The sequence below is a fragment of the Notolabrus celidotus genome, unplaced genomic scaffold, assembly GCF_009762535.1.
Source record: "Notolabrus celidotus isolate fNotCel1 unplaced genomic scaffold, fNotCel1.pri scaffold_123_arrow_ctg1, whole genome shotgun sequence".
Lineage (NCBI taxonomy): Eukaryota > Metazoa > Chordata > Actinopteri > Labriformes > Labridae > Notolabrus > Notolabrus celidotus.
Window position 1 is genome coordinate 1 of NW_023260009.1, and position 15,000 is coordinate 15,000.

Below are 15,000 nucleotides of genomic sequence, written 5' to 3' on the forward strand. Positions count from 1 at the left end.
GGACTGATATCACACCCTCTCCTCTTCCTTATTAAACTTCTTCCATGTTGTTCAGTTGTTAAGGTTTCCCTTTAAACACCTGTAAAGTCTCAGTCAGGTAGGAGACCCCTCACACACACACACACACACACACATACACTGAACCACAGCTGACCTCTGAGTGCAGCAGTCCCCCGAGCGCCAGGTAAGGAAAGAAGAGGTATATTCCTCTCAGCATGCTTCTTCTCCTCTTTTATATATTCACTCTGTTTCTCCTGAAGGCTCTCCCTCAGTGAAGGTGGTTCTCCTGAGTCCCTGGTTCTCCTGAGTCCCAGCTGCTCCTGAGTCCCAGCTGCTCCTCTGAATGAGGGCCGAGCTGTCAAACAGACCCTCCTGTCCCATGCCTGCCCGAGGCCCCGCCCCCAAACAACCCGCCGTCACAGTAAACCCCGCCCCCTCTGACGCGCTGTAGTCTTTGCTCACGAGCAGAAGCCCTGTTGAGCGTGCCACGGCGGCTGCGCCAAAAACTACAACTCCCAGAGGTGTGACGACAGCGGAAGCGCTGTGACAGCCAATCAGATTACACCACGCGCTCCTCCTCGGGACGGAAGCAGCAGCAGTTAGAGGGAAGAGCTCTCTGACTGAGGCTGACTTACAGAAGGAGAAGATTCATTATTCACCCTTTCATTCACTCAGAGTCGAGTCCTCTCAGAGGGAACACTAAAGTCTGTAAGGGAGAGGTTACTTCCTCTGAAGGGAAGGAACCAGGAAACAGCTGAACAGGATTTATTACGTAATTAAGGGACGTTACTAACAAGTTATGCGTCAGCTGTTGAATATCTCCTCTTGGTAATTACTGCAGCTTCATGAATGGATGAAAAAAGGAGGAGAAAGTTTCAGGAATCCAAAAGTAAAGCGACATTTCCTTCACTGTAGGTGTTCTGACGAGTTGTGCTACCCTGTGGAAAATGCGCCCTCGCTAGTTTCCCTGTACAGAGTGAATCTCACAAACTTTAATAACTTTCACAGTTTTATGAAACACTCAATCACGTTTTAAGATAACTTTGAGAATAATTGTATTTATTGTAACCTTTATTAAACACAGTGAGCAGGATTCAGTACTCAAAGGTAAAACTAATGATATACAATAAGAACAGTTTCTTCCCCCAGGCTGTCCCTCTGTCATACCTGTCAGATCAATACTCTCTGTAAATATACATGTAACAATTCTCCAAGCAGAATTCCATATTTCTATTTATTTTATTATTTAACTACTATTTTTATAATGTAAAAACTACCTCTGCACTATTATCATATTTTAGCCTGTACATATTAGTCATGCCTACTTGTTGTTCTTGTATTTATAGCTGATGTTATTATATACATATTTGTAGGTCTTATTCTCATGCCTTGTACAAAGAGAGCACAGTTTACCAAAGTCAAATTCCTTGTGTGTTCAAGCATACCTGGCCAATAAAGCTGATTCTGATTCTGATAAATAATGAATAAATAACATTTATGCCTCATGTGCTTAAAATGCAAAAATCTAAACGTGTAATTATTATATTTATTTTTTTAAAGGGGGTTTTAGAACACGTTAAAGCCAAGTCGCAGTATTTTACAGTGAGGGAAAGTAGTGCCTGGTTTTTTTTTATTCTGCGCATGCGTAGCCAATCTCGCACGGTAGCGCTATTCGGCAAAACACTGGTACAAATTTAAAAGGCTGACTTTCCCTCTTTCAGATAAACATAAACATGAGACACACACACACACACACACACACACACACACACACACACACACACACACACACACACACACACACACAGTGACGTCAAATTAAACGGACAGTAGAAGGTGCTGGAACATTTCCCCGGTGTTGTGTCGTATCTGGGTGATAAATAAACTGCCTCCCTGAGATGAGGGGACTCACATCACAGAAGCAGCTCTGGTCCTGGCTCTCTGTGGCCCCTCTCCGGTCCTGGCTCTCTGTGGCCCCTCTCTGGTCCTGGTTCTCTGTGGCCCCTCTCTGGTCCTGACTCTCTGTGGCTCCTCTCGGGTCCACTCTATGTTGTGGTTCTGTCTTCACCTGGTTCTGTTGAAACCAACCCAGAACAAAGTTCCCCAAGAACCAGGCCAGCAGCAGAACAGCGAACGCTTGTAAAGTGACTTTCCACATCCCTCCACGTGAAGAGTTTCCACCGCAGGGACTATACAAACCATAAAAACTGGACTCAGGACTCTGCAGGACTCAAGGAGGTATCTGCAGGACTCCTGTCACCTCCAGGCTAGCTCAGGTTAGCATCCGCAGGCTAACAGAGGCTGTACAGGTCTCAGCCGGGCAGCTAGCCGAGCAGTCCGGCTCACAGAGACCCTCACACGGACACTAAGACCTCCAGCCCCCCTCAAAGATCCGGACTCAGTCTTTAGTGGTGGACATATCTGGAGAAGTCAGTGAGCAGTCGCATCTCTCTCTGGGAGAAGTTAGGGGACAGGAAATATGCTCACTTCCGGTTAGGACTTTCAAAATAAAACAACAAACGTGAAGTGTGAAGCTACATTTAATCACTCAGTATGAGAGTGGGAGTCACAAGTCTGTGGTACGGTGGCCCTGAAGGACAAAACACATTTACAAAAGATGAAACACTTTTACAAAGATGGAGACAAATTTACATTTAAGAAAACAAATTTACATTTAAGAAAAACAAATTTACATTTAAGAAAACAAATTTACATTTTATAAAACAAATTTACATTTTATAAAACAAATTTACATTTAAGAAAACAAATTAAATTTTATAAAACTAATTTACATTTAAGAAAAACAAATTTACATTTAAGGAAAACAAATTTACATTTAAAAAAACAAATTTACATTTTATAAAACAAATTTACATTTAAGAAAAACAAATTTACATTTAAGAAAAAAATTTACATTTTATAAAACAAATTTACATTTAAGAAAAACAAATTTACATTTAAGAAAAACAAATTTACATTTTATAAAGCAAATTTACATTTAAGAAAACAAATTTACATTTAAGAAAACAAATTTACATTTTATAAAATTAATTTACATTTTATAAAACAAATTTACATTTTATAAAACAAATTTACATTTTATAAAACAAATTTACATTTAAGAAAACAAATTTACATTTTATAAAATTAATTTACATTTTATAAAACAAATTTAAATTTAAGAAAACAAATTTACATTTTATAAAACTAATTTACATTTTATAAACAAATTTACATTTAAGAAAACAAAATTACATTTAAGAAAACAAATATACATTTTATAAAACAAATACACATTTTATAAAACAAATTTATATTTGAGAAAACAAATTTACATTTAAGATAACAAATTTACATTTCATAAAATTAATTTACATTTTATAAAACAAATTTACATTTTATAAAACAAATTTACATTTAAGAAAACAAATTTACATTTAAGAAAACAAATTTACATTTTATAAAATTAATTTACATTTTATAAAACAAATTTACATTTTATAAACAAATTTATATTTGAGAAAACAAATTTACATTTAAGATAACAAATTTACATTTTATAAAATTAATTTACATTTTATAAACAAATTTACATTTTATAAAACAAATTTACATTTAAGAAAACAAATTTACATTTAAGAAAACAAATTTACATTTAAGAAAAACAAATTTACATTTAAGAAAACAAATTTACATTTAAGAAAAACAAATTTACATTTTAGAAAACAAATTTACATTTTAGAAAACAAATTTAAAAAATCAAAAAACACTTTACAAGCGGTGATACAATTTTACAAACATCGGTACACTCTTACCGCTCCTGAAAGAAATTTACATTTATTTTTTAACAGAAAGGGAACGTACCAAATACAGGAAGTGATCCGGGAGTGATGGAGTGAGGGGTCATTTAGTTTGTTTGGATGGAGAGGAACCAAACAGAGCGTCGTTTGGTACTGGTACTCTGGTACCGGATCACTTCCTGTCTTTGGTATAACAAATGTAAATTTGTTTCAGGAATACTAAAAGTGTTCCTTGTTTGTAAAATTCTCTCACTGCTTGTAAAAGTGTTTTTTATTTTTATTTTGTAAATTTGTTTTCATAAATGAAAACTTGTTTCCAGTTTCCTTTTTTGTTTTATTTTGAAGGAGTAAATACAACCTCACAAACAGAGCAGCAGAGGGAGGCGGGGCATCATGTCAAATACAATCTAAACGTCACTCTCCAAAAGTGAAACTTAACATTTACAGCGCTGCTGTCAGGACAAGATCTCTGTTTCTGTCTGAGGAAATATAAAACTACATTTGTTATTGTTTGAACAAGTCAACCGGATACAGGTGAGTACATATGAATCAAACTGATGACATTAACTGTGTTTTAAAACCAACATTATCCCAACATGACAGGGTGAAAATGCAAACTTTCAAGACCGACCGAGCCTCTCACAGGTGAAGACGGGGTGTGGCTCTGCGAGAGACACTGCATTATACACAGACATGACTCTGTAGTGGAAGTCACTGCATTATACACAGACATGACTCTGTAGTGGAAGTCACTGCATTAAACACAGACATGACTCTGTAGTGGAAGTCACTGCATTAAACACAGACATGACTCTGTAGTGGAAGTCACTGCATTAAACACAGACATGACTCTGTAGTGGAAGTCACTGCATTAAAAACAGACATGACTCTGTAGTGGAAGTCACTGCATTAAAAGCAGACATGACTCTGTAGTGGAAGTCACTGCATTAAACACAGACATGACTCTGTAGTGGAAGTCACTGCATTAAACACAGACATGACTCTGTAGTGGAAGTCACTGCATTAAAAACAGATATGACTCTGTAGTGGAAGTCACTGCATTAATAACAGACATGACTCTGTAGTGGAAGTCACTGCATTATAAACAGACATGACTCTGTAGTGGAAGTCACTGCATTATAAACAGACATGACTCTGTAGTGGAAGTCACTGCATTATAAACAGACATGACTCTGTAGTGGAAGTCACTGCATTAAACACAGACATGACTCTGTAGTGGAAGTCACTGCATTAAAAACAGTTATGACTCTGTAGTGGAAGTCACTGCATTAAACACAGACATGACTCTGTAGTGGAAGTCACTGCATTATAAACAGACATGACTCTGTAGTGGAAGTCACTGCATTATAAACAGACATGACTCTGTAGTGGAAGTCACTGCATTATAAACAGACATGACTCTGTAGTGGAAGTCACTGCATTAAACACAGACATGACTCTGTAGTGGAAGTCACTGCATTAAACACAGACATGACTCTGTAGTGGAAGTCACTGCATTAAAAGCAGACATGTCTCTGTAGTGGAAGTCACTGCATTAAACACAGACATGACTCTGTAGTGGAAGTCACTGCATTAAACACAGACATGACTCTGTAGTGGAAGTCACTGCATTAAAAGCAGACATGTCTCTGTAGTGGAAGTCACTGCATTAAACACAGACATGACTCTGTAGTGGAAGTCACTGCATTAAACACAGACATGACTCTGTAGTGGAAGTCACTGCATTAAACACAGACATGACTCTGTAGTGGAAGTCACTGCATTAAAAACAGTTATGACTCTGTAGTGGAAGTCACTGCATTAAACACAGACATGACTCTGTAGTGGAAGTCACTGCATTAAACACAGACATGACTCTGTAGTGGAAGTCACTGCATTAAACACAGACATGACTCTGTAGTGGAAATGATGTTTCCAAAGTTTCTGATATCATATTTTGTTTTCACATTATGGATGATAACATTTTGACTTTTGTTCTCTGTGTGCAGTTATGGCTGCTGCAAACTACCAGAGACCTGAGGACCAGTTCCTGTGCTCCATCTGTCTGGATGTGTTCACTCATCCTGTCACCATACCATGTGGACACAACTTCTGCAAAGACTGCATCTCTGAACACTGGAGTACCAAAGACCAGTGCCTGTGTCCCATGTGTAAAGAGGTTTTCATCACAAGACCTGATCTGAGGGTCAACACCTTCATCTCTGAGATGGTCGCTCAGTTCAGAGACAAAGCTCAGCAGGAAGCCAGCAGCAGCAGCTCAGAGCAACAAGAGTCCAAACCAGGAGAAGTCCTCTGTGACGTCTGCACTGGGACCAAACTGAAGGCCCTGAAGTCCTGCTTAGACTGTCTGGTGTCCTACTGTGAGACTCACCTGGAGCCTCACCTGACAGCTCCACGTCTGAAAAGACACCAGCTGATCGACGCCGTGGAGAACCTGGAGGACAGGATGTGTCCGAAGCACGATAAACCTCTGGAGCTGTTCTGTAAGACCGATCAGACGTGTGTCTGCATGCTCTGCTCTGTTTTAGACCACAAGACCCACGAGTTTGTTCCTCTGGGAGAAGAATATGAAGACAAGAAGGCCGAGCTGGAGGAGACGGACACTGCAATCCAGGAGATGATCCAGAACAGACGAGTGAAGATTCAGGAGATCAAACACTCAGCCGACCTCGGTAAGAGAGACGCAGACAGAGAGATGGCAGAAGGTGTTCGAGTCTTCACCGCTCTGAAGGAGTCTGTTGAGAGAGGCCAGGCCAAGCTCATGGACTCCATCAAAGAGAAGCAGAAAACAGCAGAGCAACAGGACCAAGACTTCATCCACCAGCTGGAAGAGGAGATCTCTGAGCTGAAGAAGAGAAGCTCTGAAGTGAAGCAGCTCTCAGGCTCTGAAGACCACCTCCATCTTCTCCAGAGAGTCCAGTCCCTGAACATCAACCACCCACCACCAATCAAAGACTGGACACAGGTTCATGTCCGTCCACCTTCATATGAGGGGACTGTGGTGAGAGCTGCTGCTCAGCTGGAGGAGACTCTCAGAGAGGAGATGAAGAAGCTGCTTCAAGCTGAGCTGAAGAGAGTCCAGCAGTACGCAGAGGATGTGACTCTTGATCCTGATACAGCACATCCTCGACTCATCCTGTCTGATGATGGGAAACAAGTTCATCACAGTGATGTGTTGAAGAAGAATCTTCCAGACAACCCAGAGAGGTTTTCTCATTGTGTTTCTGTTTTAGGAAAGCAGAGTTTCTCTTCAGGCAGATTTTACTTCGAGGTTCAGGTTAAAGGAAAAACTAGATGGGATTTAGGAGTGGTCAGAGAGTCGATCAACAGGAAGGGACCGATCACAGCGAGGCCTGAGGATGGTTTCTGGTTATTATGTTTGAGAAATGGAAAAGAGTATACAGCTTTTGATTACCCTCCAGTCCTTCTCTCTCTGAGGTCTGATCCTGAGAAGGTGGGGGTGTTTGTGGATTATGAGGAGGGTCTGGTCTCCTTTCATGACGTAGACTCTGCAGCTCTTATCTACTCCTTCACTGGCTGCTCCTTCACTGACAAACTCCTCCCATTCTTCGGTCCTTGTCTTAACTATGAAGGTAAAAACTCCGCCCCTCTGATCATCACTCCTGTCAGTGCTCAATAATCACTTCCTGCTTTAACTGATTGAAGATCTCCAAAGAGAACAAAGAGAACACACGTGGAGCAGCATTAACTCCACGACTGCGTTCTTCAGAATGTGTTTAACGTTGTGATTGATTTGAATTGTCGTGTTTTCTGTCCTTGAAGAATCATGAACACATTTATTTGACGCACTGATCCGTTGAAGCTCTGTTGACCCAACAGACATTTATTTTAAGCTTCAGTCAATCGTTCTCTCTGAATACACAGAAAATGTCCTGCTGAAAAAAAAGACTAAATCAAAGATGTTAATTATTTTATTTTATATTTCCTACTGAATCGGTCAGTTTGTCATTCATGTTAAAATACAAAGAGTAGAGATACCAGGAATAAACAGATTCTGCAGACTTCATCAATACAATGATTGTTCAGTCTGAATGTGTCCTTTATATTCTGGTGAGATGGATTATCAGTCAACAGATCTGTAAATAAAACGACTTCAAAAACAAATCCTGCAAAATAAAGAAAAAATACCCGAATAAGCTGAGTTTGTTTGTTTGTTTGTTTGTTTGTTTGTTTGTTTATATGAACAAACGATGGAGGATTACAGCAACAGTGATAAAAGTAAATAATATGATCAAGAGAATAAAATCGTAACATTACGACTTTAATCCTGTTACATTACGACTTTAATCTCAAAACATTACGACTTTAATCTCGTAACATTACGACTTTAATCTCGTAACATTACGACTTTAATCTCAAAACATTACGACTTTAATCTCGTAACATTACGACTTTAATCTCGTAACATTACGACTTTAATCTCGTAACATTACGACTTTAATCTCGTAACATTACGACTTTAATCTCGTAACATTACGACTTTAATCTCAAAACATTACGACTTTAATCTAGTACCATCACGACTTTAATCTCGTAACATTACGACTTTAATCTAGTACCATCACGACTTTAATCTAGTAACATTACGACTTTAATCTAGTAACATTACGACTTTTATCTAGTAACATTACGACTTTTATCTAGTAACATTACGACTTTAATCTCGTAACATTACGACTTTAATCTAGTAACATTACGACTTTAATCTCGTAACATTACGACTTTAATCTAGTAACATTACGACTTTAATCTCAACATTACAACTTTAATCTAGTAACATTACAACTTTAATCTAGTAACATTACGACTTTAAGATCGTAACATTACGACTTTAAGATCGTAACATTACGACTTTAATCTCGTAACATTACGACTTTAATCTCGTAACATTACGACTTTAATCTCGTAACATTACGACTTTAATCTCATAACATTACGACTTTAATCTCATAACATTACAACTTTAATCTCGTAACATTACAACTTTAATCTCGTAACATTACGACTTTAATCTCGTAACATTACGACTTTAAGATCGTAACATTACGACTTTAATCTCGTAACATTACGACTTTAATCTCGTAACATTACGACTTTAATCTCGTAACATTACGACTTTAATCTCGTAACATTACGACTTTAATCTCGTAACATTACGACTTTAATCTCGTAACATTACGACTTTAATCTCATAACATTACGACTTTAATCTCGTAACATTACAACTTTAATCCCGTTACATTACGACTTTAATCCTGTTACATTCAAACTTTATTTTTCGTAACATCACAACTTTAATCTTGTAGCAATGCAAATTTATTCTTGTAACATGATGACTTTAATCCTGTTACACTACAACTTTATTTCTTGAAAGATCTGACGTTAAAGCTAGGGTTGGTAGTCACGGAAAACTAGCGTGAATGTGAATGTAGCATGTCTTCAGGACTCGGTCTAACCCCACCCCCCTCGGAGCGCCTCCAAAACGACGCCCCAGCTCACAAGCATGAGCGCCGCTGATTCACGACCATATGATGGTGACTGATTCCAAATCGGTCCTCACCAAAATGAAATGTACGCTCTGCAGGAGGCGGGCAGAACGGCAGGACGGGATCTGATTGGTTTAATAAATTGCACCCTAATGACGGTGATTGGTTGGTGTTTTCCCAGGTTTACTCCGGCTGTAGATAGCAGCTTTTTTTACCTCTTTTTTAAGAACACATTATGTATTGATTACCATCAGGACATAAAGTTCATTTTAACCAGTATTTTAACCAAAAAGAGGATCTAAAAACCAACCCCAGATTTAATATTTCATTTGTGTAATGATTTTTTTTCATCATTACATTCTGAAAACATTTAAGTGTTGTTGTTGTGTCTTCATTAATCTTTTAAATGGTAAATAATATTAAAAAGAAATGACAGTCTCACTGACTCATATTCTTTTACTTTGAAATCCAAACCCACTTCCTTTCGGGAACCTGCTGTTGATCTTATTTTGAAGGATCCTCCGGAAGCTGTGAGGTAGTGACGCAGGCCTGATGGTGCTGATGGAGCTGATGGTGCTGAGGACAGAGCATCCTCCCACAGGCGGTGTGTCGGTGTGAAGTCTGGACTCAGACTGTTCCTGGTCTCTGATGTGGATCCGTTACCGTGAGTCCAGACCGGTAACCCCCCGTCTCAGGCTGCCGGGTCCCCCCTGAGCTCAGCCATGGTGGATTTATCCGGGACTGCTGCAGGGTCACCCGGACCCCCCAGGCACGGACCGGGCTCCGGCTGCACCGGGAAGAGGACCTCGAAGAAGTCCCGGACCCGGAGGGGGAAGCGAGGCCGGAGGAGACGTAACAAAAAGAACACCCGGAACTATAAAACACCTCCACCGTGTTTCCCCCCGGAGGTAGCCCCTTCCTTTAGCCCTGGGTTAGCTCGGTTAGCTCAGCTAGCTCGGTTAGCTCAGTTAGCTGTGTCGCTGCAGTAAACAGAGATTTTAAACTTTATTTAAACCTCAATAACAAAACAAGAAGATTGAGCGGGACCGGAAGTAGAAACATTACAGCTTCTACTGTTCCGCTCCAATCGCCAAAACTCATACGTCACACCGAACCGCGTTCAAATACTGAACACTTCAGACTGGACCCGCCTTTATCCCGGAGGAGAGCCGGGTTCAGAGGCGGGGTGGAGATGTTCCTGTAAGAAGGAAGTCTCAGGAATGATTCGGCACGTGTTTCAAAACAAACTAAACTTCCTGTTGTTTTTATTAGCCTCCATCTGACAGGGTCAGTACACTGTCACAGGGCTGACCTGACCTGAGAGAGATCTGTTATAACCGTTTACAGTCTATGGTTATTACCATTTACAGTCTATGGTAATAACAACATACAGTCTATGGTTATTACCATCTACAGTCTATGGTAATAACCATTTACAGCATATGGTAATAACCAGTTACAGTCTATGGTAATAACCATTTACAGTCTATGTTTATAACCATACAGTCTATGGTAATAACAGTTTACAGTCTATGGTAATAACCATTTACAGTCTATGGTTATTACCATTTACAGTCTATGGTTATAACTGTTTACAGTCTATGGTTATAACCGTTTACAGTCTATGGTTATAACCGTTTACAGTCTATGGTTATAACCGTTTACAGTCTATGGTAATAACCCTTTACAGTATATGGTAATAACCCTTTACAGTCTATGGTAATAACCGTTTACAGTCTATGTAATAACCGTTTACAGTCTATGTAATAACCGTTTACAGTCTATGTAATAACCGTTTACAGTCTATGGTAATAACCATTTACAGTCTATGGTTATTATCATTTACAGTCTATGGTTATAACTATTTACAGTTTATGGTTATTACCGTTTACAGTCTATGGTTATAACCATTTACAGTCTATGGTTATTACCATTTACAGTCTATGGTTATAACTATTTACAGTATATGGTAATAACCGTTTACAGTCTATGGTAATAACCCTTTACAGTCTATGGTAATAACCCTTTACAGTCTATGGTAATAACCGTTTACAGTCTATGGTAATAACCGTTTACAGTCTATGGTTATAACCGTTTACAGTCTATGGTTATAACCATTTACAGTCTATGGTAATAACCACTTACAGTCTATGGTTATAACCCTTTACAGTCTATGGTAATAACCGTTTACAGTCTATGGTAATAACCCTTTACAGTCTATGGTAATAACCCTTTACAGTCTATGGTAATAACCCTTTACAGTCTATGGTAATAACCCTTTACAGTCTATGGTAATAACCGTTCACAGTCTATGGTAATAACCGTTTCCAGTCTATTGTTATAAACATTTACAGTCTATTGTTATAACAATTTACAGTCTATTGTTATAACCATTTACAGTGGTAATAACTGTGAATATTAGAGAACAAAGATCAGACAGGAGTTTTTAAACAAAGCTGAATTATAGAGTTCATCATTGAGATAAAGACAAATATCAAAATGAGATGATATGTTTGAGTTAACCTTTTCATTTATCTAATTCAGTTTAAATAGTTGGATCAGTAAAAGGTGTTCAGTCTGTGAAAACATTATTTTTCTTTCCATAGGAATATTAAATTTAACTCTGTGATTACTGACATGTTTATTTAATTTGATTTGAGTCTTATTTCACGCACTGTTGCTACAGATCTAAGTAAGAAGATTCTGACTTTAACTAAGATTAAAGTCAGAATATTGAGAAAAAAGTCAGAACTGTGAAATTAAAGTCAGAACTCTGAGATTCTGTGATTCTAGAAAATGACTCAAACACATTTACGGAGCTTTGAAGCTCAGGAACTGTATTAAAATGTTTGACACCATACCCCCAGCTACAGAAGTTATATAATGTCTTTAATTTGCAGTATTTCTTTGTGTTTAAGTTCAAAGTCGATGTCACTAATCCGCCTCTAAACATCTTCTTCTATCTGTGCTTTCAGGCTGAAGAAGGAAACATCGAGTACAAGGTACGTCTGTTCACTCCCTGCACTGACTTTCACAAACAGCAGACTGAAGGATTTACATGAAACCATGAGAACTCTGCAGGGTTATAGTTCCAGTCTAAACTCAGTGTACTCTCCCACTGTTGCATCGCTCTCTCGTAGTTGAAGCTGGTGAACCCCACTCAGTATCGCTTCGAACATCTGGCCACGCAGCTGAAGTGGCGTCTGCAGGAGGGCCGCGGCGAGGCCGTCTATCAGATCGGAGTGGAGGACAACGGCCTGCTGGTCGGTCTGACCGAGGCCGACATGAGGGCCTCGCTCAAGACCTTAAAGAGGATGGCAGAGAAGTAGGTTTCTAAAAACCTGAAAGCAGCTCTGTGCTTGGACTTCATCTGATCCGGTCTCTCTTCCTCTTCTCTCCAGAGTCGGTGCCGACATCACGCTCCTCAGAGAGAGGGAGGTGGACCACGACTCGGACAGAAACACTCGAAAAATCGCAGAAGTCCTGGTTCGAAAAGTTCCCGATGATCAGCAGGTGAGAGACCGGTCTTATGTTTTCACACAACAACAGGGGAGTCCTCCGGACCTCCTGAGACATGATGCACCCTCTAGTGGTTTACATCAGGGTAACGAGGAGCTGGAAACGCTTCTGAGTCTTATTATAGTCGATATTAAAGACTGTTTCTCTTCCTTCCTGTTGGTTCAGTTCTTGGATCTGAGGGTGGCGGTTCTTGGGAATGTGGATTCTGGGAAGTCGACCCTGCTGGGCGTCCTGACGCAGGGAGAGCTGGATAACGGCCGAGGCCGAGCGCGACTCAACCTCTTCAGACATCTGCACGAGATCCAAACCGGACGAACCTCCAGCATCAGCTTCGAGATCCTCGGCTTCAACAGCAAAGGAGAGGTGAGAACGGGCGGACGCCTCCAATACTGAGGAACAAAGCCACGGAGGATAAAACCTGCAGTTCCTCTAGTGGCCTATAGAGGCTGGCTCCAAAGGGGGTCAGTCCCCATCGAACCTCACGTCAAACGTCAAACTTTACAGCAGAAACAAACATGTTTACAAAAACACTTCAGGTCTCTGTATCTCATTACTTTACAATTAATCCAATAGAATGAGATCAAAGCAACTGAATGAGATCAAAGCAACTGAATGAGATCAGAGCAATAAAATGTGATCAAAGTAATACAATGTGATCAAAGTAATAGAAGGAGATCAAAGCAACTGAATGAGATCAGAGCAATAAAATGTGATCAAAGTAATACAATGTGATCAAAGCAACTGAAGGAGATCAAAGCAACTGAAGGAGATCAAAGCAACTGAATGAGATCAGAGCAATAAAATGTGATCAAAGTAATAGAATGAGATTAAAATAATAGAATTAAACAGCAGAGCATGAGATAAAATTGATAAAAAGAGATCAAAGCAATAGAATGAGATCAAAGTGAAATAATGAGATCAAAGTGAAATAACGAGATCAAGGCATATAATGAGATCAATGCGATGGAATGAGATCAAAGCAGTAGAATGAGATCAAAGTAATAGAATGAGATCAAAGCAATACAATGAGATCAAAGCAATAAAATGAGATCAAAGCGATAGAATGAGATCAAAGCGAAAGACTGAGATCAAAGCGATAGAATGAGATCAAAGTGAAATAATGAGATCAAAGCGATAGAATGAGGTCAAAGCGATAGTATGAGATCAAAGCGATAGAATGAGATAAAAGTGAAATAATGAGATCAAAGCGATAGAATGAGGTCAAAGCGATAGTTTGAGATCAAAGCGATAGAATGAGATAAAAGTGAAATAATGAGATCAAAGCGATAGAATGAGATCAAAGCGATAGAATGAGATCAAAGCAATACAATTTGATCAAAGTGAAATAATGAGATCAAAGTGAAATAATGAGATCAAAGTGTTTGAATAAGATCTGAGTGATAGAGCGAGATGGCAGCTATAAAAAGAGATCAAAGCATTGAAACAGATAACAGAGAGAGAGTAAGATCCGGCCTCAGATCCGTCAGCTGATGGTCTTGTTTTCTGAAAGGTGGTGAACTACAGCGAGTCCAGGACAGCCGAGGAGATCTGCGAGAGCTCCTCTAAGATGATCACCTTCATCGATCTGGCGGGACACCACAAGTACCTGAAGACCACCATCTTCGGCCTGACCAGCTACTGCCCCGACTTCGCCATGCTGGTGGTGAGCGCCAACACGGGCATCGGTGAGCTGCAACGCTTTCTTTAATGCTTCAATATCAACAACTCATCACTCCTCACTGTGAACCCTCAGAGCAGGGAGCCAGCTTCTCCTTATCACCACTAGAGGGCAGCAGTGATCAGGCTCAGACCTCTGCAGAGACACTGTGTTTTTAAACAACCTGGGCCTGCAACCATTATTATCATTTTCATGATTGATCAAACTGATGTTGATTTTCAACATTAACTGATAGATCAGACGAGTCAGGAGTCAAACATTCAAACACATGAATCCAAGAGAGCATCCATAAAGGTGAAGGAGGTGAAGGAGGTGAAGGAGGTGAAGGAGGGGAAGGAGGTGAAGGAGGTGAAGGAGGTGAAGGAGGTATCACAGCACACAGCAAACACTTCATCCTTTAGGAGGGAGTCAAACTCCTCTTTGTGACTTACTCTGGAAGAATCCACAAAAACCAACACAGGTCTGACTACAGGGA

The 15,000-nt window shown here is 39.6% G+C and overlaps 2 protein-coding genes and 1 long non-coding RNA gene across 4 annotated transcripts in view; 2 read left to right on the plus strand and 1 right to left on the minus strand.

Moving 5' to 3' along the window:
- The first annotated feature begins 4,227 nt into the window (after positions 1-4,227).
- Positions 4,228-7,978, plus strand: LOC117808558 (E3 ubiquitin-protein ligase TRIM39-like). The gene is made up of 2 exons (XM_034678275.1): positions 4,228-4,334; positions 5,810-7,978. The coding sequence occupies exon 2, from the start codon at positions 5,812-5,814 to the stop codon at positions 7,459-7,461; it is 1,650 nt and encodes a 549-aa protein (XP_034534166.1). The 5' UTR covers positions 4,228-4,334; positions 5,810-5,811; the 3' UTR covers positions 7,462-7,978.
- A 1,851-nt stretch (positions 7,979-9,829) lies between these two features.
- LOC117808557 (GTP-binding protein 2-like) overlaps positions 9,830-15,000 on the plus strand; it is a 14,959-nt gene continuing 9,788 nt past the window's right edge. For both annotated transcript variants that reach the window (XR_004630361.1, XM_034678274.1), the window contains exons 1-6: positions 9,830-10,236; positions 12,304-12,330; positions 12,469-12,653; positions 12,730-12,841; positions 13,013-13,210; positions 14,358-14,532. Coding sequence is in view for 1 of the 2 variants with exons in the window: in XM_034678274.1 (XP_034534165.1) it covers positions 10,051-10,236; positions 12,304-12,330; positions 12,469-12,653; positions 12,730-12,841; positions 13,013-13,210; positions 14,358-14,532 (883 nt within the window). In the remaining variant the exon portion in view is untranslated. The remainder of the gene's footprint in view (positions 10,237-12,303; positions 12,331-12,468; positions 12,654-12,729; positions 12,842-13,012; positions 13,211-14,357; positions 14,533-15,000) is intronic.
- The window catches only part of LOC117808560, a 2,561-nt gene continuing 93 nt past the window's right edge, over positions 12,533-15,000 (minus strand). Inside the window, exons 1-2 of the long non-coding RNA XR_004630362.1 lie at positions 14,957-15,000; positions 12,533-14,660 (exon numbers count right to left, since the gene is read on the minus strand). The exon at positions 14,957-15,000 is cut by the window's right edge and continues 93 nt beyond it. This is a non-coding gene — a long non-coding RNA (uncharacterized LOC117808560). The remainder of the gene's footprint in view (positions 14,661-14,956) is intronic.

Excerpts from the sequence above, each read along its gene's own strand:
- LOC117808558 (XM_034678275.1), top strand. The coding sequence starts at position 5,812 with ATGGCTGCTGCAAACTACCAGAGACCTGAGGACCAGTTCCTGTGCTCC.